This window comes from Ambystoma mexicanum, chromosome 4p, assembly GCF_040938575.1.
Source record: "Ambystoma mexicanum isolate Mex_15411 chromosome 4p, UKY_AmexF1_1, whole genome shotgun sequence".
NCBI lineage: Eukaryota > Metazoa > Chordata > Amphibia > Caudata > Ambystomatidae > Ambystoma > Ambystoma mexicanum.
In genome coordinates, this window is record NC_090927.1 from 1142259950 (window position 1) to 1142284826 (window position 24877).

The 24877-nt window shown below is 48.5% G+C and overlaps 1 protein-coding gene across 5 annotated transcripts in view; it reads right to left on the reverse strand.

The window, feature by feature from the left end:
• Nucleotides 1-24877, reverse strand: part of UTRN (utrophin) — a 2010688-nt gene that overhangs the window by 1492401 nt on the left and 493410 nt on the right. For all 5 annotated transcript variants that reach the window (XM_069606729.1, XM_069606726.1, XM_069606725.1 and 2 more), the window contains one exon: nucleotides 12001-12108. In XM_069606729.1, the coding sequence (XP_069462830.1) occupies nucleotides 12001-12108 (108 nt within the window). The remainder of the gene's footprint in view (nucleotides 1-12000; nucleotides 12109-24877) is intronic.

Below are 24877 nucleotides of genomic sequence, written 5' to 3' on the forward strand. Positions count from 1 at the left end.
TCTGATCTTGGCTGTGTGAGGCACAGCAGGGGTTCATTTGTCAGCATGGAGGTTAGCTTTTACTGTGCATTTTCGAGTTTCTCTGGGTGTTACTCAGAAAGCCAGAGCCTGTTGCCTGTATGCCAGCTAGTATAGGCTTTCACAATAAGGTTGTAGTCCACGGGGGTAGGTGGGTTGTCGGGGGATGCAGCTGGTGCACAGATGCTTGGTTTATGTGATGCATGCTGAATGAAAACGGGAAAATGCATGGGTTGCAACTACGGTACAAGGTTTAGAGTTGGCTGTTCATCTGAAAATTTGAAGTTGAATATCTTGCAAAACAGCATGAGCCACTGACATTGCACCAAGTAGCAGTCTTGGGTCAGCAATTGTTTCTAAACATAGCAATGCATATATAGCTCACCAGATAATGGCACTCTTCACTGGCTCCCGGTCGTTAAACAAATTAAATTCAAATCCCTCTGCATCATCCACAAGGCAGTCTGGGGACCACGCTATCTGCAACATTCTCTTACTAAATACTCTCCCTCTAGACCTCTACGTTCCTCTGGCACCAACTCTTTGTGTAAAGCGTTTCGCTAAACAGAGGGCCAGAGGCTGTTCTTTTTCTTCAGCTTTCTCCCTCCTATGGAACAGCCTCTCCCTACCTCTTCGTCTTGAGCAGGACTTCCTCAAATTCCAGAAGCTCCTCAAGACGCTCCTCCTCACCTCCTGCTTCCCTTCGTCCCTCCTCTGCTAATCTCAGTCGCTATGATCGGTGACCAGGGCCCTTAAGTATCCTCAGAGTCCTGGCCTTCCACACCCAACGGTACCAGCCTCTGCCTACCTCGCAGCACTTGCCTCGGCACTCACTGGCCTTCGTCCTGTAGGCTTGCACTTAACTACCCAATGTGGCTCCTGGCCGCTTAGCACTTACCATACTATGCACTTCATCTGCCGCTCATATACGAGAACGGATACTATCACCTACCCCCACTTCCCCTCTTCTTCGCTGCATTTGCAAGTTCTGAATAATCACAAGGAATAGTAGGTTTGTCTTTATCCTCTACTGTATTTATTCTTTAAATCCCATGTTCGCTCCCTGTGGGCACTTTGAAACAGAATTGACTTACTGTATAAGCGCCTAACAAATGCACAATAAACAAACTACATATGTGGCTTTAATAAAGCACATCTTGATGTACACAACCTTTTAGTGGTGGACGGGGACAGTGACAGATTGTCTTCGAGTTGTGGGTTTCCTTATGAGGAAGCGAAGATAGTGGGGGTAGTCTTGTGACCTGTCCCAATACCCCCGAAATAATACCCCGAAATAGCCTCAAGTTTCTTTATAGCACCTGAAGAGATCAACCAAGGATCAGAGCAAGGACATATTTTTGGACTCTATTAATTTTGAATACAGTAGTTTTCACAAATATCCAAGTAGTGATGGGAGCACACGTACTGCCGATATAAAAACAGTAATAACATTGTTGTTGTACTGGATTCTCAAATAGAGTTCTTACCAACAAAAAAAGGAATATCCTAAGCCTTCAGGCTCAAGGGGATTTTTTTGTGGCAAAATGAAACAATTTAAAAGCTTCACTTTCATCATATTTATTTTACAGGTGTTCCTTAAATCACTGAAAAGCCATTATTTTTTCTTAATTGGGAGGAGGAGCTGAAAGCATGCAGAATCCTATCCTGGAACGTGCGGCATACCATATTCTAGTACTAGACAGAACTTTGAACAACTCAGCTCTTAAATCATCTGCACATCGTTGGCAGAACTTTCCAATGATAGAGGGTTGGCACTGACAGCATGTGCATGCATGTGAAGGTGTTTTTCTCTGAACTGTTCAAGCATAAGCTAGCACTAGGTGTGGACTGGGGGTCCTATCTAACCACTATCAACAATGGTGACCTAGAGTAAAGTCGAATGACGAAAGCAACGCTCTTGAACTTTAATAAAACTAGTATAGAGAGTTGAGTTCAGGGAATTTATTGAATAGGAGGAGATCTTTTTCAACTTGCCAGTATCCTTGCTGCCTTTTGACCACACTAGACCCACAACAAAGCCTCCGTCAACTCCCTGTCCGCCTCAGGCATGCGGCCCGCCCCCCACAATGTCGCTATTTACCCCCCAGCCCATCTGTTTCCCTGTGTTGTCGCTGGGTGCCCCCATGCCCCCCAAGCTCCTGTAATGTCCTATATGCCCCAACTCCTCCGGTCCCCTGTGGTATCACTGTGTGATCCAAGCCACTCTGGTCCCACATGATGCCGCTGTGTCCCCCCCCCCCCAACCCCTTTGGTCCCCCGTGATGTCGCTGTGTACCCCTCTGGTCCCCTGTGCTGTCGGTGTATGCCCAACCCCTTCTAGTCCCCCTGATGTCACTGTGAGCCCTGTGGGCCCCCAGCCTCTTTGGTCCCCCGTGCTGTCGCAGTATGCCCATCCCCCTCTAGTCCCTGTGATGTCGCTGTGTGCCCCTTTGGTCCCTCGTGTTGTCACTGTGTAACCCCCTGCCCTCTGGTTCCCTGTGATGTTGCTGTGTACCCCTCTGGTCTACCGTACTGTCGCTGTATGCCCAGCCCACTCTAGTCCCTGTGATGTCGCTGTGTGCCCTTACCCCTCCAGTCCCCTGTGTTGTCGCTGAGTACCCCTGGCCCCCTCTGGTCCTCCATGATGTCGCTGTTTGCCCCGGCCCCTTTTTTCCCCTTGATGTCACTGTGTACCCACAACCCCTCAGGGCCCCATGTTTCACTCTGTGCCTAAACACCTGGTTCCCGTCTCGTCACTGCGCCTCAACCCCATGGTCCCCGTGATATTGCTGTGTGCACCCAGGCTCCTTTGCTCCAGCGATGTCGCTGTGTGCCCCACGACCCTCTTGTGTCCTGCGTTATCGCTGTGTGCCCCCAGCCCCCTCTGGTCCCCCTTGTTGCCATGTACCCCCGGCCCTCTGGTCCTGTGATGTCTGTGCCCCCCCCACAACCCTCTGGCCCCTCCATGCTGTTGCTGTATGCCCCCAAACCCCTTAGTCCCCTGCGATGTCGCTGTATGCCCCAGCCCCTCTGGTCCTTGTGTACCGTTCCCTCCTCTCTGTCTCTTGGCACTTGCACTGTCTAGGTGTCGCTAGACCGAATACAATGGCTAGTATTCACATTCTTGCTGTTCATGGCCTGTGGGAGTGTATTTGCATTTTCCCTTGTACCCTCCCTTGTAGCCGAGTGCTTTTGAAGCACATTGTGTGGGCGCTGTGTGGATGAGCCATCATATATCACATCACTATCCTTAGTCCCTACTCTACACCATCACACAATTATAGTGCAGCTACACCCCTCCATTAATTCGGCCTAGCTGCTCACATATGAACAATATCCCATGAACACCTCATCATTCTAATAAAACGCAGCTATATCCCACGAAAAACCGGCCTAACTGCACAGATAAGCGTCCCAAAGGCCTAACACAGCCAGAACCCAGTCTTAGTGTCCACCCGACAGACTGCACACATTGAACCAATACCACCAAACCTAATGTTAGAATGCAGTTATCAAACAACTACATCAGCTGCACACTTAACTGGGGCACCCAAGCACCTTTCGACACCCTACTCTTTCAACTGACCTGGACTACAGTCCCCGAGGGCGTTCAACCTACCAGCGCTTTGAGGTCATACCAATGATATATAGAGCGCTATATAAATACCAAATAACAAAATTTTGTAACGCCAAAATGGATTCGCCAGATCCTTGCATGCTGAGGGATACCACAACGGCCATCCAAAGGATAGTGTGACAACCTTCTTATTGACTACCTAAGAATAAATAAGCCATGGCATGAAGACCCAAAGAAGAACTGAGAAGTGGAGTCATTACTGGCGGAACACATGCTTGCAGGTAAACCCACATAGGCTGCCCAAGGCCTTATTTTTATGATTAGTAGAACTATTCATATGACTCTGGCATCATGTGGATGGATGCTTGGCATCATCCAAGACTATATCAATATGAAAGAAAGAAGGCAGGCAAAATTCTGGTGCTGCAATCCAAAAGCAGGTGTCCATTGATCAAGTTAAAGATTTTTGGCAGTAATAACTAAGCATTTATCGGAAACTGTTGTCAGCACATGAAGAGAACATTATGGTAATTTACAAGTAGATATCCCTGAATCACTGCTGGACCAAACCTAGCTGGAGGACGGTGGCCTGTTCAGAAGGATTTCCAAAAATGGCCCCGGTGAGAGGATTTTGAGAGGACACCTTTTTGTGGTGTACAGGTAAGACACAGGGGTTAGCCAAACCGAATCGAGCTAAGGTAGCAGAGCGGCAAGGCTTAGCCTCAAAGGGTGTGAGGGTGATCTGGGGCTACAATGAGTCCACACAGAGAGCAACACCAATATTACTAGTCAGACAGGCAAGTATAAAAATATACAATAATTTATTAGGCATTTAAAATACACACTAAGCATATAAATCGTTTATTCATGTTCGCTTGACAATATTGGACAAAACAGATTCATACATTTACCCCTAGAAGATATAGAATAGAATTTGATTCAATGACCAGTGAAATACAGTTAAGTACTTAGATGTATTAGAAATAGAAAGAACACTTCAGGATAATCATTTAACATCTTTCCTAGATGGCCTAGGGTCTTTTGCCCCAAAGTCACCAGTTCTAAAACAATGTACTTCACAGGCAGGTTTATGAGGCGGTTGGTGATGCCAGTGGTTATGATTAATCGATAAAGCTTAGGTAAGTAATATCACTCATTCTCAGTCCTTAGGATAGTGCTAGGAAGGGATACATGACCAGGCCACCACCGACCAAAGTCAGGAAAGAGTGATTTAGGGACAGGACCTTAAGCACAGGTAAGCCTATGGGGAGGGGTGGGTGGTGGAGGGGGTAAAACAGAAACAGGTAGGGTAATTTACACATCTGACTCAGATTTATCCAGACCCACTGTGTTCCAGAATCCTTTGGGGACACACTTTCTGTGTTTGGTCCCATCGAGGAAGACCCAGGGGTTGCGTGTGCAGAAATCACTTTAGGCATCAGGATTTCGTTTTGGTCAACCGCATTATGCAGTAATCGGTTCCAGACAGCTTCCAGTTTAACACACAAACAAGGAAAGATGAAGACTTCTAGGGGCCAGGCAACCTGTGGACAACTCCAGGGATTGAAGGAGTGTTTCAATAGGAGTCATCACGGTCAGGTGGTGACAGGTGATCACAATGGACAAACAAAGGAGCAGGGCCAGAAGAGCTTCTGTTCATGCAAGAAGGCTGAAGATTCAGGAGCATGCGTCTTACTACACAAGTTGAATATCCTCCAAGTTCCAGTAATGCACTTTGAACGGCACGGCTGCAGTGAGGTAGACCAGGAAAGAGCTGGTCAGCTCATGGTTGGCGCAGGGACACTTCCAAATGCTAAGACGACAAGGATCCTCGAGCAGGGATCACAACTGGTTGTTCCCATCCGTCTAGAAGTCGAAGCACCAATTAGGGTCTTCTTGAGATCAAGCAGAGGAGCAGGGCTTCACCAGAACAACACTGGAGTCGATGCTGGTAAGCTGCTGGGTTGTCCTTGGATGGTCAGTGAGCTGCACTTCTTCGCAGAGGTCCTGGCTACAATGACGATCTGTTGAATAGCTGCAGGAGCCTTCCTTTTAGCCAATATTTGGGCTGGGGAAATGCCCAAGTCCACCAATGGTAAAGATCCGTACCATTCAAACAGGGAATGCCTATCCACTGTCCACAACATCTTCCCAGCAACTGGCATTTAGGCACTATGGATGTGGGTTGGGACTAGGTAGTCCCGGCCCCCTGCTATGACCACACACACAAACTGCCATATGTAGCCCACGAAAGCCATAGCTTTCAATTCTATAGAAGGCATTTCCTGACCTGAGAAGACATGAAGAAGGCCAAGGAACAACTTAAAAACCTTGTAGCATAGCCCTCTTAGGGTGCTAGCCACCATAAGTAGCCATTCATGGTAAATGCAAAAGTGCACAAGTAAAATGTATCAGAAATTGTAAAAATATCACTGCTGCCACGATCTTACCAAAACGCCATTATATAAAAAGACATAAGGATACAAATTATCCTAACTGCACTTCACCTTACAGTGATGTGTGCAATGGTAACAACACAATAAATGCACAAAGAGAGACAGCCTCTCAGTACTGATAGTCTAAGAGACTGATCAGTTTCCATAAGAAATAGCAAAAAGGCAATGGCATAAAACAGATGGCTTTACTTACCTCCAAAACCTCAAGACATGGTTCAAAACGAAGCAAAAAGCTTATAAAACTATGGGAGGAAAGCTAAAAGAAATAGGAAATATATATATATATATATATTTCCTAACACTCACCACACCTTTCCCAGGATGAAAGGGAGGATTGGCCTAGAACTTAAAAAGGTGTAACATGGGTCTAGGGCCCTGCAGTGAACCCATCCCGGCGCAGGAGCGCTTAGGACCCCATCCATGTGAGATTTCTCCATCAGGTTAGCCCCATTGGACTTTTGCACAATATCGACGGTTAGGCAAGAATTAATGCAGTCACACTCAAGAGGGGTAAATGTGAGCTGTACAAATGAAATCCGTAAATACAAGTAACACGTACACTCAAGGTTTCTGTTCTTAACATGGCCCATACCTCCAGCAGCAGCTGAGGGACGTGGTTTTCCTGACTGGCCACTGGTGGTATCCGTGGACATTTCCGTTGGAATTCTCGGGTGTGTCCGTGGGCGAGAGCGTCCGGCACCCACGTTAGTGGAGCCGATCTTCCACATGCTGACAAAGTTCGCCAGCCGGCCTCCCACCGGGGTGCACAAGTGGGGGCCCGACTCCACGGCCGGTTCAATCTTGTTTCGACGTCGAAGCGCCGCCTTGGGGGCCTTGGCAACGACGACGTCCACCTCCAGACTTGGCGCGGCCCCTGTAGGTCTCCTGGGCCGATAAGTGGGAGGGCTGACGGTAGGACGAGGCACCTCCTCCGAATCCTTTAGAGGAACTTTGGGATTTCCCTCCAGAAGTCCGAAAGGACGGCCGTCGTTGTTGAAGCGCGCCCAAGGCACTAGCCGTCTTAGTGCCCGCTTTGATGGCCTGGAGAGACTCGTCCACAGTCTTTCCAAAAAAATTGTCCCCGTCGAAGGGCATGTTCAACACCCTTGACTGAACATCGTGGCGGAAATTAGTGGCCCTCAGCCAGCCTCGCTGACAAAGGCAAATGCTGTTGCCCATTTGGTGTAATTCCGTATCGGCAATGTCCATGGCTACTGTAATGGCGTGGTCCGAAGCCACCTCGCTTTCCTGTAGAATCTCCAACGCTTCAGCTCTCTTGTCGTCGGGAAGGAAGTCCAGGAGGGGGGGCCATCTTGAACCAAAGTTCCCTGTCATATCGCGCCACAATCTGGCCACCAGAGATGAGATCCCCCCCCCCAATGGCGCCGCCAGGGCGAGGGGCATCCTTGTCCAGATTTGCGAGCACAGGGTAATCAGAGCCGTCAGAATGTCCGCTGGAGGCTGCTGGCGAAGGGGACCGGGGCGTTTGCTGCTTAGGAGGGTCTGCGGCGTAGTCAGCGCCCTGTTGCTCCTCGTCGGTCTCCTCGTCGTCACCTTAGTCGTCGGCGTCGTCAGGACCCTTCCCGTAGGGCCTGCTTTCGACACATCTCCCCTCCTGGAGGACCGGGAGGCTGGTGAGCTCTTCCTCTGGAGGAAATATCCGTGCCCTGGAGGACTACCATTGCCCCCCTTCTCTGCGACCAAGGGAGACGGTTTTGGTGAAATGATGGGCATCACCTTTTCCGGTGTCTTTTCGATGGGCTGGAATGACTCCCCGCCCCCCCCCCCCCCCCCCCTCAGGCCTTTGGGGCTGTGCCCTGCAAATCCACCCTGCGAATCCACCCCGGCGGCCTTCGCGAGTGTCACCGCTACTACTTCGATGGATGTGTGGGCTTTCGTCTGATGCACCTGGGCCTTCATAGTCCGGGCCGAGTCCGCAGCCTTCACCTTAGGGGGAGGGTGGGGGCCACGCTCCCCCTTGGCCTTCTGCGTCAGGCCGGTCTGGGTCTTCTCCAAAAGCTTCAAGGATGGTCCAACTTCCTCTCTGAAGAACGTGAGCGTTGGCTTGTGGTCGAAGGTGCTGGAGATGCTGAACTCGCTCTGGCCGCTGAGGAGCCAGTCGAAACAGCGTTTGCGGAGGCAGTGGACACTCAGTGCTTAGCCTTATGTTGGGTCCCCGCGGGAGGGGCTCCCTCAAAGGTCTTAGAAGACCACTCAGATTTCTTCTTCTGGGCAGGGGAGGCATGCTGCTGGGACTCACTCAGAGCAGGGGCCTTGGCCTGCAGCCACTTGTTGAGGCACTTGCGTCGGTCGGCCCGCGTTCGCGGCACCATCTTCCGACAAGCCACTCAGTTCTCCTCCAAATGCGTCTGGTCCGAAAGCAGGCAGTAGAGGCACAGGGAATGTCCATCGTCCGAAAAGACGTTCCTTATGTTGCAGCCGGGGCAAAACTTGGAGAGGTGCGCTGTCAGGAATCTGAGGAAAGGCACAGGTCGGCGCTTCTTGCTTTGCAAGAGGCGATAAACTACATTTCCCATGAGGCGTTGGGAAGTGTGTAGTTCTATCGCACGCTACAACAGCTGCTCATTAGCAGCAACTGTTAAGACTCGCCGCCGCCTGTGCCTCGGTGCAGGTAATTAATGATTCTCAGCACGGGCGGCGGCAGTTTAGGAGCAGGCATGCGGAAATTCTCAGACGCCGAAGGACTGATGGAGCTTCCCCGGGCCGCAACGGTGACGAACAGCTGAATAAACACGGGCCGCGGCGGTGAAGCGGGCTCCGTCCCAAAAGCTTCAGGCATCGCTCTTCAGGGTCTGGATGTCCCTATGAGGCATCCGGACCATCAGTTAAGTGTTGTTGACCCCAGTGTTCATATTCTGGAGTTGCTATATGCTTACTTTGTTTATTAATTGATTACTTCAACGCAATTGATTACTTCAACGCGGCAGTGAGTGTGTGATGTAACACGCCCTAAGATACATGTCATGCATTAGACACGACCTGTGGAGAAAACATGCTATAAAGCTCTGAACGGATAAAACAGGGCACTGGAAAAGATATAGAGACTATTCAAAGCACACGTATGGGTCCACACAGTACAAGGGCATGTTCTTGTGTGTCTTTTTTCCTAAATCATTGTTTGCGCTTCATTGTGCCCGACGGGCCATGTGTCTCGTGTCTTCATAAAAAGGGACGCCCCTTTGTTTGTGCCATTTAGCTTGTAAGCCAATCTATGTGTGTTCAGGAAATGACTGTCCAAGTCCTACGTTATGTTCAAGCCCTATGTTATGTTCAAGGTCCATGTTCTCGGTTATCCGCTTATGTTCTGTGAGGTGCAAAGTGTAGTTTAGAGAGCTACTATGGTTCGTATGTAGCAAGGTCATTACAGGTATAGGAGGTCAGGCTAGGTGTTCAGGAAATAGAGGTACAGGTTCAGGAATATCGTTGTATTGTAGGTATTTGCTTGTGTATGTTCCCCTCCTTTCCTTTGTCACTCCATCCCTTTTTCCCTAACTCCATCTTCCCCCAATTGGCTGCCACGTGGCTTCCTGTGATATCAGTTTTCAGGCGCCCGTGCCAACCACGGTGGGAGGGGTCAATCTATTTGGCTTCTGTGGTTCGGAAGAGGGGATTGAGACCCCTATTCCCTTATAAGTTTGACATGTGTCGAGTCCTTCTCCTATGCCATGACACGCGGTGTAGTTATCAAAGAAGCTTCTGGAATCCTCCAAGAAGAAACTTGATGAAACTCTGCCATTGAGGGGCGCTGAAGAATCCGAAAACGCATCCCCATTAAACAGAAGGTGTATCGGTGGAGCTTGAGGCTCAATTGACTGAAAAAATAGAGCAAAACTCTTAAAAATAAATAAACAAAAACGCAGAACGGCGACTCACCTGGTGTGGTAGCCCAAAATAGAGTTGGTCAGTTCACCAGTTGGTGCAAGGACACCTCAAGACTCCAAACTGCAGTGCAACAAGAAGATGTCGAGACTGGTTGATCCAGGGGTCAAGCCCTAAAAGAAATTTCAAAAAAAGAAAAGTGGGGGGTCTCATTTACATAGCAATTGAATGTGGCATCACCAGAAATTAGCACATCAAGGTGCCCTCTGAAAAATGTTGGGGGACCCTTGACGTGAGCCTTGGGTAGATCCCACCAGTTGAAGGGGTTGAAGCACTAGCGAGGGTCTTCTGAGAAAAGTAGCCAGACATGGCTCCAAGGGGACAGCAGTAAGAGTAGGTCACCAGGATGGGTCCATGGGTCTTGCTTCGTCTCCACAGCTACACAGGATAGTTGGCACCTCTTCAGATCTGCTGGAACGGCTGCAGGACTCCTTGTCTTACCGTAAATTCAGGCGAGCACAGAAACTCGGCCCAACCAATAGAAAGATCTGCCCCCACACACACACAACCCAACAGTGGTCCACTGTGGGGCAAACTCATGCGTACACTCTAGACATACCAAAACCAGTAAGTGGACTGGGACCAGAGAGTTCCAGCCCACTTCCTGGCTTCCAACTCACATGGCTTGCACCAGTCCAGGAAAGCCACTGCTCTCACAGGCAAAAGCATGACCATGAAAGGAAATTCGGCAAGGCAAGAAGATGGTCAAAGAACAAAATGTCCAAAGAACAAGCAAAAAAACTCATGGTACAGGCATGTTAAGACACTAGCTACAGTCCGTAGCCAAGTGTGGTAAAAACGAGAAGGGCAATTAAAAAAATACAGTAAAAATGTAACTGCTGCCACCAGTTTGTCTTTAGGCACATTTAAAAGTAAATAAAAATACTTTGAGTGCGAGTCTAGGGTGATACAAAAGTATCCCCATTTGCACTGATTTGGAAGATGCAGTATCAACTATGAAAAAGTTACCCAAAATCGATAACATGTAAAAAGAGAAAGAAAGAAACTGCTTCCCATTACTGACAGTCTGATGGACTAGTCAGTTTCCCCATAAGAAATTAGCAAAAGGCCACTGGAGTGAAGCTGAAGGCTTCACTTCACTCTAAAAAGTCTGAACGGTGCAAAAACAGAAGCAAAATGTTTGGAGGTCCATAGTATATTGAGGAAAAGTTGCTCCATGATAAATGTTTCCCAACAACTATAGTTCAATTTTATGAATGCTTTTACTCATTTTTTGTTTTTTTAAAAACACCCCAAAAGGGATGCAACATACTTTGGTCAAAATTGGAGTAAGCCGTCTTCTCCCTCTACAGCTCTGCTTACTGCACGTCCAATGTGTACCTACGTCAGATCATGGAAATCCTGCCTGTACAGGCTAAGTTCATAAATGTAGTAAAGGGGCTATGTTTACATTAGTGGAACTGAGAGGTGATGGAGAGGCATGATATCAGACAGGCCAGGTGCAACCTCTCGCTCTACTCCAATTTGCCATATGTGCATATGTGCAAAACCCATAATCACGATAACGCCACCATCAACCCAGAATCAGTCATTTCAAAAGAATGCCTAAACACAATAAAATGTACCAGACTTGGTGTGACACCGGATAATAAATGTCAATGCTACATACAGCCTATCCGAATATTTGGAGGTTAACCGAGAAGTTTGACACAGTATTAGTGGGCCTGATTCACAGGCACTTTGCCATTATAAAACACTTCCATGAATCAGGCCCTACAAGTAAAATTTTCTGAAAACTCTTACAATGATATGGAGTCTATGGGAGGCTTGGATAATAGGTTTACCATAAGGTTGGCCATGATGTAGAGATTAACCAAATATACTGGCTATTAACACCACCATAAAGTAAAAGATCTGATTACTACTAATCTGGTCATTATTGCCAATAATACTTTCTACATGGACTAGGGCTCCGTGGAGAAGTGGGTGTAGTTGGGACTCTCAAAACATTTTTCAATAATAATGCAACAAGAGTGGATCACCATTACCATCTTCAGCAGAATGTTTTAAGTTCACTTCAATACTAACCGCAAGTCTCCGAACATTCACACTCAGCTCATTCTGGTCTTGAAAGCTGCCCTTCTGGACTTTTCTCAGAGAATCTTCCTTCTCAGTTAGCCACGCTTTGAACAAGCACTGCAAAAACAGGGGAAAACGAACAGTGAGAAAGTGCTCCATGCCATCCATCAGAGAAAACCGCTTCTTTCCGAGACCACTTTCTTATGGCAGAACCTCCTCTTGTGGCGTGTAAAGGAGTTTTAAAGTTGATATTGGGAACAAATTTGGCAATGTTGTTAGGGGAGTTTTTCTAAAGTCTACCAACAGGTGAGACTCTATAAAAATCCTCCCTTGGTATAAATGCCCCAACTCTTAGAATAAGTCTGTACTACCGAAAGGTTTGGTAGAATGGCAGAGCAGCCAGGCTCATTTTAGGCGGAAGATGTGAGCTGTAGGTATGAACTCAGTAAATACATAGGCCCAAAGAGACACACACACTTGTAGTTATAGCAAAATAGACATTTATTTTATATACACAAGGCAAAGTTATAGTCAGGTAAGTACTATTTAAACTAATCCACACAATTGAAAACATCAGCAATACTTCAGGTGAGTAAACCAATAGTAAGGAAGAACAAATTACTTATCCCTGGTAATGTTCTTTTGACTGGATGTTCCTCCCACATATTCCCCATCTTTGATATGAGAATGCATTACTTACCGTAAAAGCATTTCTGATGGTTGTATCTGCTTAGATTCACATGCTGTGCATAGGTCCGACATCCAGTGGTTACTGCGGAGTATTGCATTTTGTTTTTCGTAGTCGAAAAGGGGACGTCGACAAGGCGTGTCTGAAACACTATCCCTATAGTGACGTGCATTGTACCCACAATCCCTCACGCGTCGAGGTCCCTCTGTTTGTATTTTTCTGCCCTGAGGGAGCCTTCTAGACGTGAGTGAGTACAGAAAAGAGAGAGATATATAAAGGAAGTCTATGTTCCTTCCATCCGAGCGGGGAGGAAGGGCGGGCGCATGTGAATCTAAGCAGATACAACCATCAGAAATGCTTTTACGGTAAGTAATGCATTCTCTTCTGATGTTTGTTAATCTGCTTAGAATCACATGCTGTGCATAGACTAGCGAGCAGTACCCGGAGTTGGCGGTGGGTTATGAGAAGGAACAGTAGAGAAAAGGTGTCGTAATACTGCCTGTCCCACCTGGGAGTCAGATCTAGAGTGTGTATCTAGACAGTAGTGTTTTGTAAAGGTGTGCACAGAACTCCAGGTAGCCGCTTTGCAGATGGACTCAAGGGGAACATTTGCAATGAATGCTATGGATGCCCCCATGCCTCGAGTAGAGTGTGCTCTTGGCCTAAAGGGCAGTTCTCTCTTAGCAAGAGTATAGCAGAGAGTGATGCATTGAACAATCCATCTAGAAATAGTGGATTTTGAAACCGCATCTCCTTCTCTTCCTGCTGCCACCGAGACGAAGAACTGATTAGTCTTCCTCAGTGGTCTGGTTCTTTCCATGTAGAACATGACCGCTCTGCGTACATCTAGTGTGTGCAGAGTCCTTTCTCCCAAATTGGAAGGATTTTGAAAGAACGTTGGTAGTTCTATAGATTGGTTTACGTGGAATTTAGAAATAAATTTCGGAGCAAACCTAGGGTGAGTGCGTAGAACCACTTTATCTTTGTGAACTGTAACGAAGGGGTCTAGAATAGAAAGAGCCTGAAGTTAACTTACTCTCCTGATGGAGGTGATAGCTATTAAAAAAGCAGTCTTAAGCGTGAGGTGTTTAAGAGATGCTTTGTGCATGGGTTCGAATGGAGAGCCCATGAGTCTGGTAAGTACCACATTAAGGTCCCATCCGGGAGCTGGGTCAGCTATCGGGGGGTGTATTCTCTTTACTCCCTCCATGAAGGCCTTTATAACAGGGATCCTCCACCATGACACTTTGAGTTGGGAAGTGGTGTATGCAGAAAGTGCAGCTAGGTGGACTTTAATGGAGTTAAACACTAGACCTGAATCCAATAGGTGGGTCAGGTATAGGACCACATGTGTGGGAGAGCAGTCAATAGGGTTGATGCTTTTACTCCTGCACCAGATGACAAATCTTTTCCACTTGCTAGAATAGCAGTGGCGAGTGTTCGGTTTTCTGGCTTCCCTGAGGATGTCCATGCATCTTTGCGGGAGTTGTAGATGTCCGAACTCTATGATCTCAGGAGCCAAGCTGCTAAGTTCATGTTCTGGGGGCATGGATGCAGAGTCCTGCCTTTGTCCTGAGACAGCATGTTGTACGGGCAGGGGAGTTTTACTGGGGGGGATAGAGACATCTCCATCAAGTGAGCGAACCATGGTTGTCGTGCCCACATTGGGGCCACTAGTATCATGGTCACTTGTTCCTGGTGCATCTTGTGCACCACTCTGTTGAGAAGGGGAGTCGGGGGAAAAGCGTAAACAAATTTCCCTGACCATTGCATCGACAGACCGTTCCCCTTGGATTGGTTCTGGGGGTACCTGGAGGCGTAACTTAGGCATTGTGAGTTTTCCAGGGTTGCGAACAGGTCTATTTCTGGGAATCCCCATTGTGTGAAGACGTCGAAGACGATGTCTTCGTGCAGGCGCCATTCGTACTCTTCGGGCAGGGGGAAATCTCTGCTGAGACTGTCTGCCAGCAGATTGAGTTCCCCGGGTACATGTAGTGATAGTAGGAACATGTCCTGTTTGAGAGCCCACTTCCATATATTCTGGGCCAGCTTGTACAGGCCTGGAGAGTGGGTGCCCCCTTGCTTGTTGATGTAGTACATGGCTGTGGTGCTGTCTGTAAGGACCATTACTGTTTTGCCTTGTAGGTGTTCCTGGAAGGCTCTTAGCGCCTTGAACACAGCTAGTAGCTCCAGTAGATTTATGTGTTTGGATGCTACGTTCGGAGTCCACATTCCGTGAGCAGTCTGATGGGATAGGTGCGCCCCCCATCCTGTGAGGGATGCGTCTGTGGTTAGAGTGGCTTCCGCCGCGGGTGTGGCAAAGGGTTTCCCTTTTTCCATGTTTTCCTTTGTCCACCACCGTAGCGAGAGAACCAAGGCTTGCGAGACCACAACTAGATCCTCCCATAGTCCGCTGGCCTGACACCACTGGCTGTTGAGCCACTCTTGCATTGGGTGAATGCGCAGGCGCGCGTGAGGTACCAAATAAATACACGACGCCATCATTCCTAGCAAGCGCATTGCTTTGCGTACCGTCACCTCTCGACCGGTCACATATTGAGGGATTTGAAACAGCATGTTTTGGACCCTCTCTTTGGAGGGGAAGACGAGGCCGTCCTTTGTTTGAATTAGAGCCCCTAGGAATTGCTTGATTTGACTGGGGTCTAAACTGGACTTCTTTTCGTTGATGGAGAAGCCCAACTGGAACAAAAGGTCTACTGTCTTTTGGGTATTGGAGAAGCATGTTTCGTAAGAATCCCCTGTTATGAGCCAGTCGTCGAGGTATGGGTAAACTGGGATGGACAACCTGCGCAGGTGGGCCGCTGCCACTGCCAGCACCTTCGTGAATACCCTTGGTGCTGATGCTATGCCGAAGGGTAGCACTTTGAACTGGTAGTGTTTGCCCTCTATCATGAACCTGAGGTATTTTCTGTGCGCTGGCAACATTAAAATATGAAAGTATGCATCTTTCATGTCCAATGTTGTCATGTAATCTCCCTGAGAAAGCAGTGGGATTACTTCCTGTAAGGTTACCATACGAAACTTTTGGGGTTTGATAAACTTGTTCGCTGGGCGCAGATCTAATACAGGGCGCATGGTTAGATCCTTTTTGGGTACAAGGAAGTACACTGAATAAATACCTTCCGTTACCTGAGATAGAGGCACGACCTCTATGGCTCCTTTTTCCAGCAGTAGTTGTACTTCTTGGAGAAGGATGGCAAGATGTTCCGGTGTCATGCGACGTCCCCTCGGGGGTCTGTAGGATGGGGAACTGTTGAATTCGATACAGTATCCGTGGGCTACGGTGGAAAGTACCCAACGGTCTGACGTTATCTCCTCCCATGCAGGAAGAAAGGATGTTATCCGGCCCCCGACCGGTGTTGCATGGGAGGGGACGCGAATCTTCGCGTCACTTGGAGTTGTTGGGGGCTTGGGAGCCTCTGGGGGTGGATCCCCGACCTCTCCCTTTACCCCGGCGTTGGCCTCTTTGGCTGTACTGCCCACTATTGGTCTGGTAATTGGTGGCAGGGTATTGTTGATGCTGACTTTGTTGTTGTTGTTGGCGTTGGCCACGAAAAAAGCGTTTGTTGCCATAGCCGCGTCTGGCAGTGGGCTTAGAGATTTGGTCAAGAGTCTTGATAGTATCGAACTCTTTTTTAGCCATTTCTAGAGCTTCATCCACCGCTTTTCCGAAGAGGTTAGAGTCTTCCACAGGTTTATTTATTAAAGACGCCTGTGTCTCCGGTTTAAACCCTGAGTTGCGCAGCCATACATGGCGTTTTAGGAGTATTCCCTGCACCAGGGAACGTCCCGCTGTTTTTGCCGCGTCCAGAGAGTTCTTTACAATGCTCTGGTTCACCTGGGTTCCTTCGCCAATAGTTGAAAGTAGGCGTGTACGTAAAGGCTCCGGTGCTTCCTCGGCATCCTTGCGCAGTTTGGCCCACTGCGCGTCTGCATAGCTAGCAAGCAAAGAATTGTTGTTCGCAATTCTTGCTGAGAAGGCAGCCGAGGAAGTTACTCTTTTTGCAAGGGCATATAGCCTTTTGCCCTCCTTGTCAGGGGGTGCCTCACTGGTGGAAAGTGGTACCCCTGCCCTCTTTCTAGTATTAGATACTACTAGGGAATCCGGAATGGAATGTCCCCTAATGTAGAGCGGGTCTGAGGGAGAAGGAGTGAAAAGTTTTTCAATTCTCGGATTGACCCCTCTGATCAATGCGGGAGTGGCCAGCGAAGGGATGATTCTTCTCTTCACTGAAGCTAGGAGGGGAATGGTTTGGCTGACCGGGGGTTTCTCTTTAATTACTTTTTCCACAAAGTCTAATTCTGGAGAGAGCTCCCCAGTGTCCAGTTCGAAATGTGCTGCTGCTCTGCGCAACAGTGCATTGAAAGTGGGCTGATCGTCAATTGGAGACGTGTTCCTAACCGGTGAATTGTCAGGAGGATTTAGGTTTAGGACATCAGTGTCGGAATATACTGATGGGGATTGCCAGGGGTGCGAAGGTCCTTCTTCAGTGTCTTCTTGGAAGCCTTCTTCTATAATGTCTGGCCTGTCTCCCAGACATTCCTCCTGGTTCTGTCCTTCTTCATCGTCCATGAAAACATCCTCCTCCTCCAAGTATTCTTCCTCCCCAGTGAGGTTGTATACGTTATGGAAGTCTGAGGCTGTGTCCACCTGGGGATCGACTAGCCTCGGATTTTTGGCCCTGGGGTCCTCCTGAGGCCCTTCTCTAGTCCTCTTGGGAGTTTGAGAAGTCTGGGTATTCATAAACCTTTCCATCCTCTCCATACAGAGGTGGAGTCTTTCCATGGTTTCATGGGGTACCCCAGAGCGGTCTGGCGGGGGAAAAATAGAGTCATCTAGCTGGAAATGGCTCGACCTCTCCCAAAGCGTCGAGGAAAGTGTCCCGTCGCCCTCCGAAAAACCTTCAGGTGTGCTGGGTGACCCCCCGACTGAAGGGGGTAGTCCCTGCCTTTCTTCGGGCTTTTTCCGCTTGTCTTTCGACTTATGCGTAGCGCTTGACGTGTTCTTCGGCGTACGCTTCTGGGCGTCGGCTACAGCGATCCTCGCCAAGCTTTCGGCGACTCGTTTGTCGGCGGAAGCTTGCGTTTTCGACGCTATGGGTGTCGAACGCTCTACGGCGGTATGCGCCTTCTGTAGATGCGCGCCGGCCGATGGTTTGGGGGCGGCGCCCTTATTTGCCGAAAGCCCAGTCGCTGGTCGCGGCTGCGGTTGCGAGAGGGGCTTCGAACCCGAACGGTCCGAGGAGGCCGCCGGTGGAACCTGCGTCTCCTTGGGCGCCGAAGCTCTTTTCGTCTTAGACGAAGAAGAGCCATGGGTTGTGTGCTTATGTGAGTCTTTGTGTGTGTCAGTGTCGCCGGGGTGTTCATCCCCATAAGCAGGGCGTGAGCCGAGCCCGTCGGGGCCGGGGACAGACGACGAAGCGCGCAAGCGCTCCTTAGAGGGGGTTTCGACTTCCGTAGCGGAGGTCGTGTTATCGCGTTCCTCGTCACTGTCGGTGGTAGCAGCGGCGGGTGAACCTTCGGCCTTCGACATCGCGTAGGCCGCCCACCTTTTAACCCTACGGTCTTTTAGAGTTTTAGGCTTAAGAAGCCGACAAGCCGCGCAACCTTCCTCCTTGTGATCGAGGGGCAAGCAGCGGTTACACCGTGAATGCTTGTCCTTCCAAGTGAATTTGCCTTTGCAAAGCGGGCAAAACCTAAAGGGTGTCCTCTCCATAGCCGAGGCAATAAATCGCGATAAGCACCCCAAGGGAAAGGAAGGGGAAAGGGAAAGGCATTCTCAGAAGAGACCCAGAGATGTCCCACGACCCCACTCTCCCTACTGTATATGGCCTGCGAGGCCAGGCCACGTGTTCGGCAGCGCCGAAGGATTTCCTCCGCTCGACCCTCCGTCGAAGATTTTGCTCGGCGGAGAACAGCTTACAACTGCGCCGAGGGAGGGATTATTAATATTATGTGAAAAAACGACCAAAGGTCGAGGAGTTGCAATGTCTCTCGAGGAGCTCCGCGTGAAGGCGACCAGAAGCTGGGCGGAAAAAAACAATCTGAGGGACCTCGACGCGTGAGGGATTGTGGGTACAACGCACGTCACTATAGGGATAGTGTTTCAGACACGCCTTGTCGACGTCCCCTTTTCGACTACGAAAAACAAAATGCAATACTCCGCAGTAACCACTGGATGTCGGACCTATGCACAGCATGTGATTCTAAGCAGATTAACAAACATCAGAAACTCTGATATCCTGCTTGCAACTCAGAAACGTTTCTTAGCAGAGGGAGAAGTTGTGTCCTTCGCTGGCCAACGTCCGCCGCGAGTATGGTGTTGACGCTGGTATAAAAGACATGCACCGTGCCAGTTGCCTCAGTTGGTGTTTTTCCTCTCACCAGCACAGCAATCTCGAAGATGAAAAATACTTGAGCATTAACGAAGAGGAAGGTGTAAATCACGGAAAACTCCTTCTTGACAGATGGGGTTATGGCTGGGTTGGGGCGATGAGGAATATGTTGAAAGAACATTACCAGGGCTAATTAATTTGTTCTTCGAATGGATTGTGTCCTTCAATGTATTCTTCATCTTTGATACTCTCCCATAGAAGTGTTTTGCAGTAGGTGGGAAAGAAGAGTTCAATTTTGATTTACGTCGTGTGAAACAGCCTTTCCAATTCTTGATTCTCAGTCCAAAATGGAATCTAAACAGTAATACTTTGCAAATATATGCACAGACGCCCAGGTGGTAGCATTGCAAAATGTCCTGCGGCGGTACGCCTCTCTGGAGGGCGTAGAAAGTGGCTACACCTCTAGTTCCATGAGCCCTAAAACCCTCAGGAACCTCTTTCCCCGCCAAGTTGTAACATTCAGATACACACAGTATAATCCACCGAGACAGCGTTTGTTTATTAACCACTTGTCCCAAACTGTGGCCCGTGTAACCAACAAAAAGTTGGTCGTCCAGTCTCATCTTAGAAACCCTATTAATATAGGAGCACAAAGCTCTTCTAGGGTGAAGTTGTGTAACCACTCCTTCGATGGATGGGGAGGAGGCAGAAAGCCAGTAAAACAATCTTTTGCGTCAAATGAAATTCAAATGAGGCAAACCCTCAAAACTAGAGCACTTGAAAATGGACAGTACAGCCAGATAGCCCTTGGCTGTAAACCTGTAGCCCCTGATGGGTTAGATGCAGTAGAAAAGACAAAAACAATAGTGTTTCACAAGAAAATGGGTCAATTCCTTTATCTCTACACCAGCTGCAAAGTTTGTTGCAGAGGTATAGAGATTTAGTTGCTGGACTTCTGGCTGAAAGCAACACCTTCATGACATCTTCTGGAATGTCCCAATCTTTGTACCTCAACCTCTCAGAAACCATGTGTGGAGGTTGAGGGGCCTAATTTCTGGTTGAAGAATGCAATCTCCCTCTGGCGATAGGAGATCCTCCCTTTGGGGAAGCGCAATTGGAGGGCAGATGGACATTTCCAGAAGTTCCGGGTACCACGTCCTCCTGGCCCAGTCTGGGGCAATCCGGATCATGGAATGCCATAAAATCCTCAAACTCCTGAGAACATGATGAATGACGGGGATCGGTGGAAACGCATATGGCAGTAGAAATTCCCAAGCCACTACGAAAGTGTCCCATAGAGCTCCTCTCGGAGGGAATTCCCTGGAGCAGAACAGGTCGCACTTCCTGTTGACACTGGACGCAAACAGATCCACTTGAGGGGGTCCCCAAAGGGCGAAGATCTCTTGAAGGACTTCCTGAGCTAGCTCCCACTTGTGGGAGACAGTGCTCTGCCTGCTCACAGCATCCGCTGCCATGTTTCCCTCCCCAGACAGATGAACTGCTGACAGAGAGATTCCTTCTTACACTGGCCAAAACCAGAGCTGCATCACCTTTCTGCACAGTGATCGTGACCCTACGCCCCTTCTCTTGTTGAGGTAATGCATAGCCACTGTGTTGCCCGTCATTATCAAAACACTCTTCCCACGCAAAGAGGGCAGAAAGGCTTTCAGTGCTAGCCTGATTGCCCTTCGCTCCAAAAGGTTGATATGTAGTGTGGACTCTGACAGAGACCAGTGTCGGATGATCGTCAGACCGTTGGTGTGACCGCCCACCCCCAACCTGAGCGGGAGGCGTCTGTAACCACTGTAATCTACAGCCATGGATGCCAAAAGGGTTTCCCCCTTAACACATTCTCCTTGTAGACCCACCACAGGAGATCCTGTGCTACGCCACTCGGAATCCGTACCAGATCCATGATCCTGCTGGAGAATTGTGACCACTGCGTCCCGAGGGTCCACTGAAGGGACCTCATTCTCAGGCAGGCCTATGGCATCAGAAAGATGCAGGATGCAATGAGACAGAGTAACCTCAGAAAATCAAAGGCCAGAAGATTAGGGGCACTCTGTAATTTGCTTACCATCTGCAATAGGTGGATAGCTCTTACCTCGGCTGGCAAGGCTTTCCTCAAGGAAGAGTCCAGGACTGCTCCAATGAATTGCAGCTTTTGGGAAAGTCATGTGCGACTTCTTGAAGTTGAGGGAGACGCATCTTGACTTGTCCTTCCGGAGGAACTTGTTCAAGCATCTCCAATCCAAGATGGGTTGCAACCCTCTGTCCTTTTTCGGGAGAAGAAAATAAGAGAACCAACCTCGATTTCTTTCCGCAACAGATACCTGTTCGATTGCACCCTTCTCCAACAGTGTCTGAACTTACCAGCCTGGATTTCTTTCCGCAACAGGTACCTGTTCGATTGCACCCTTCTCCAACAGTGTATTAACTTCCTGGAGGAGGAGCAAATGTGGTACTTTCAAGGACTGGCCTCCTGGGAGACAGTTTGGTGGTTTCTTCAGAAAGGGGAGGCAGTAGCCATGGGTGACAGTTTGTAGAGCCCACGCATCTGTTGGAATGTTTCGCCTTTCCTTCAGATGCTGGGCTAACCTGCCTCCCACTGGAGACAAATGCTTTAAGTCTTCAAAGCGGTTTTGGAGCACTGGTCGGTGCGGAAGGCAAGGAAGCAGATGCTGTAGCAGCTCCTCTGCCCGAATGACCTCATCCACCATGTGGTTGTCTTCTCTGTCCCCTTTGCGTAAACGGACCTTTTGCTCTCCCAACAGAGTAGTATCGAAATGAACAATTTCTCCATTCCAGATGAGAAGACAGATTTGACCGACTCTGTTGGGGCATCCTAAAGGCCAGACTCAGATTTTTCTGCTGCCTTTGACGACTGCAATTTCTCAAGGATTTCATCTGCTTTTGTTCCAAACAAAAAAGAATTTTCAACCAGCATGTCCAACAACCTGGATTGCACATCAGAAGCAACCCCTGATTTTCTTAGCCAAGCGAAATGTCTAAGCTCTGTACCAGCAGCCATAGAACGGCTAATACAGTTGGCAGTGTCCAGACCGGACAGCAAGGACTGACACACAGCATCCTTCCCGTCCTGAATAATGCTCATAAAACCACCCCTTCCTTCACCCTCTGGGATGTGCTCAGATGCCATGCGAACCACCTCCCACAAAGTATAGGTGAACTTTGCTAGTGCACAAGTTGCATTGGCTGCCTTCAATGCCATACTCCCTGAAGAAAAAAAAATAAACTTTATTTCCAATAGCATCAAGACTTTTATGCTCCTTCCACCTCCTCATCGTCCCTCCTCCCTCCCCCCTCCTCCTCTCCATAGAGGCAATCAACTTTAAAAAGTCTCTTGTCTTGTGGTTTGCAAACCTTTGACGGTTCCGAAAAGGGAGTTGAGGGCCTCGAATCCAACAACTTTGACGTTGATGCCTTCAACAGGGTCAAGTGGGTCGGAGGAAGAGTATCCCTTTGAGAACATGAGAGGTGCACGAGATGCCTTCAATGTCTTCAAATCCTACGAAGACCTGCTGTCCGGGCTCTTGAGTGTGCAGTCAGCGGTTTTCATTGACGTCCTGTCGGCCTTCCGTGTGATGGGGTCAGGAGTCTCGAACAACTCCTTTGAATTGGCTGTCGTCGCCACCTTCTCAAATGCTTCCAACATCTACAGGCAGAATCTTTCCAGCTCTGCTTACCAGCCCCCTTTTTCGGAAAGCTTACCCATTTCCCTTCGGGCAAGGAATCTGTAGAGGTCGATCTGGAGCGATGACGCCTTCTCTTAGATCTCCTCAAAGACGATGAAGAGGAATGACGAGATCTCCAACGCTTAGAGTGCTTACCATGCCCCTTGGCCCGGAGTGGAGTGGAGATCTCTCTTGGGCTCTTGGGCTCTTGTCTTCGGTAACCCCCACGAAAAAAACGTCCCTAGATAACTTACGAGATGGTTTGCCCAAAGCAAGTTTCCCCTTCCTCTCCTTTAAAGCTCTTCCAGTCATAAATACCCGATGATGAGTTATAGACATCTCAGCCGAACATTCAGCGCATCTCTTGAAGCCCACTTTCGGGGCATGAGCCAACATTTATAGGTAAACTCGCAAACTACGCAGTAATCCAATACGCCGAGGCGAAGAACCATTTTAAGCAGCTGAGCGGAAAAACAGAACTAAGGCAACGGGAGCTGTGCGTGCCTTTCATACCAGAGTTGACATACTCGAGGAAGACTGAGGACATCGAGGAAGACCGAGGCCATCGAAGGACACAAGGTCGACGAAGCAGGGTGCCCTCTGCTGAGAAAAGTTTCTGATCAGGATATCGGAGCATATCAAAGACGAGGAATACGTGGGAGGACACAATCAATTTGAAATATACAGTTCATGAGCCCAGTTCAACAGTGAGTACAATCACTTGTTATAGTCACTCAGAAAATGTTCTATTATTCAGCACCAGCAATAGCAGTTCAATACTTTCATAGGCTTGTAATACCTTTCAATGGCCTCAGAGCTTTAGCAGTCCATCCCCAACTAGTTGTGAGTTCTTCAGAGTCAGTTTGGAGTGAAAGCAGCAGAAAGTTAGTAGAATGCTTTTATTGGTCAGAAAGCTATCAGGGATCTTGGAAAAAGGCTCCGTATAGGCACAGAAGCAGTAGGCATGGGCAAACGGTATGGGTGAAGAACCAAACCCCGGAATCAGAACACCAGCAACACAGGAGTGACAAAATGGCTTGAGGCAAGTACTACCCCGAGTCCCACAGTACCCGAGGAGTGATGAAAAAGATGCAGCTGGATTCATTCACAGTGCAGCAGTGATGGACCCGGTCGGCTGTTCCTTGTTCGAGGAGACGAAAGGATGGACTCTGGAAGGGATGTTGCAGCAGTCGAGAGAAAGGGTTCTCAGCACGTAAACTCTTCGCACTATCACGTCGGACGGCAGTTTTGGTGCCTTTATACAGGCTCCAAGGATGAAAGTTCACCGCCTGGTCAGTCTGCCTCGATTCTTTGGTCCTGTACTCTGGTTAGGGGACTTTGAGGAGGAGGATTTTGCCTTTGGAGGTCCAACTGGAGGTCACAGAAGTTCTGGGAGGATTTGTTCAGATGAAGGTGATGCGCTGCAATTGGGTCGGAGGCCCCCTGACATTGGCGATTGTTAGGACTGATTTTCTATACTCTGATACATCTGTCTCCTAGTATAGTGACAGGGACAACTCTGGGAGCTGTAGCCAAACCAGTTCAAGGTAGCAAGGCAAGTTGTCTATGCTAAGTCTCAAGAGGTAGTGAGCTTGTAAGGGGCCCACAATGAGAACACACGTAAAATAGTCAAGGGACAGACTTAGACAAACAGATATGAAAATACTTCTTTACTTATGGCCAAATAATACTGAAAAATGACTAACAGGTAATATGATCACAATACTAAAAATTACATGCATATATACAATTACTGGAGTAGGGCAACATACATATCGAACCCCTGAAAAGGAACGTACAGATCAGTATTCACACTACTAGTCCACAAAGATTGAATCCTAACTTCGGAAGTCCATCCCTAAAATGTATGGGCCCTTGTGCCCAAAAGTTAAGTAACGTTCCATACAGTTTTGTGAAGCTGGAAAAAATTAAGGTAGGGTCTCTGGGGTCCAGTAAACAGTTCCAAGTGTCAGGGGACGAGTTAAACTAGCTAACAAACATGTTCCAGACTTTCGGAGTGCTTGTGGGAACAAGCAATGGCAAAGCCAAAGTAATCTAAGAGTTTCTAAAAGTTACCAAATGTTTTAAAGCTATTAAAGGGGTTCAGGTAGGTATTGCTACAACTCACCCCCATACTCCGATTCTTC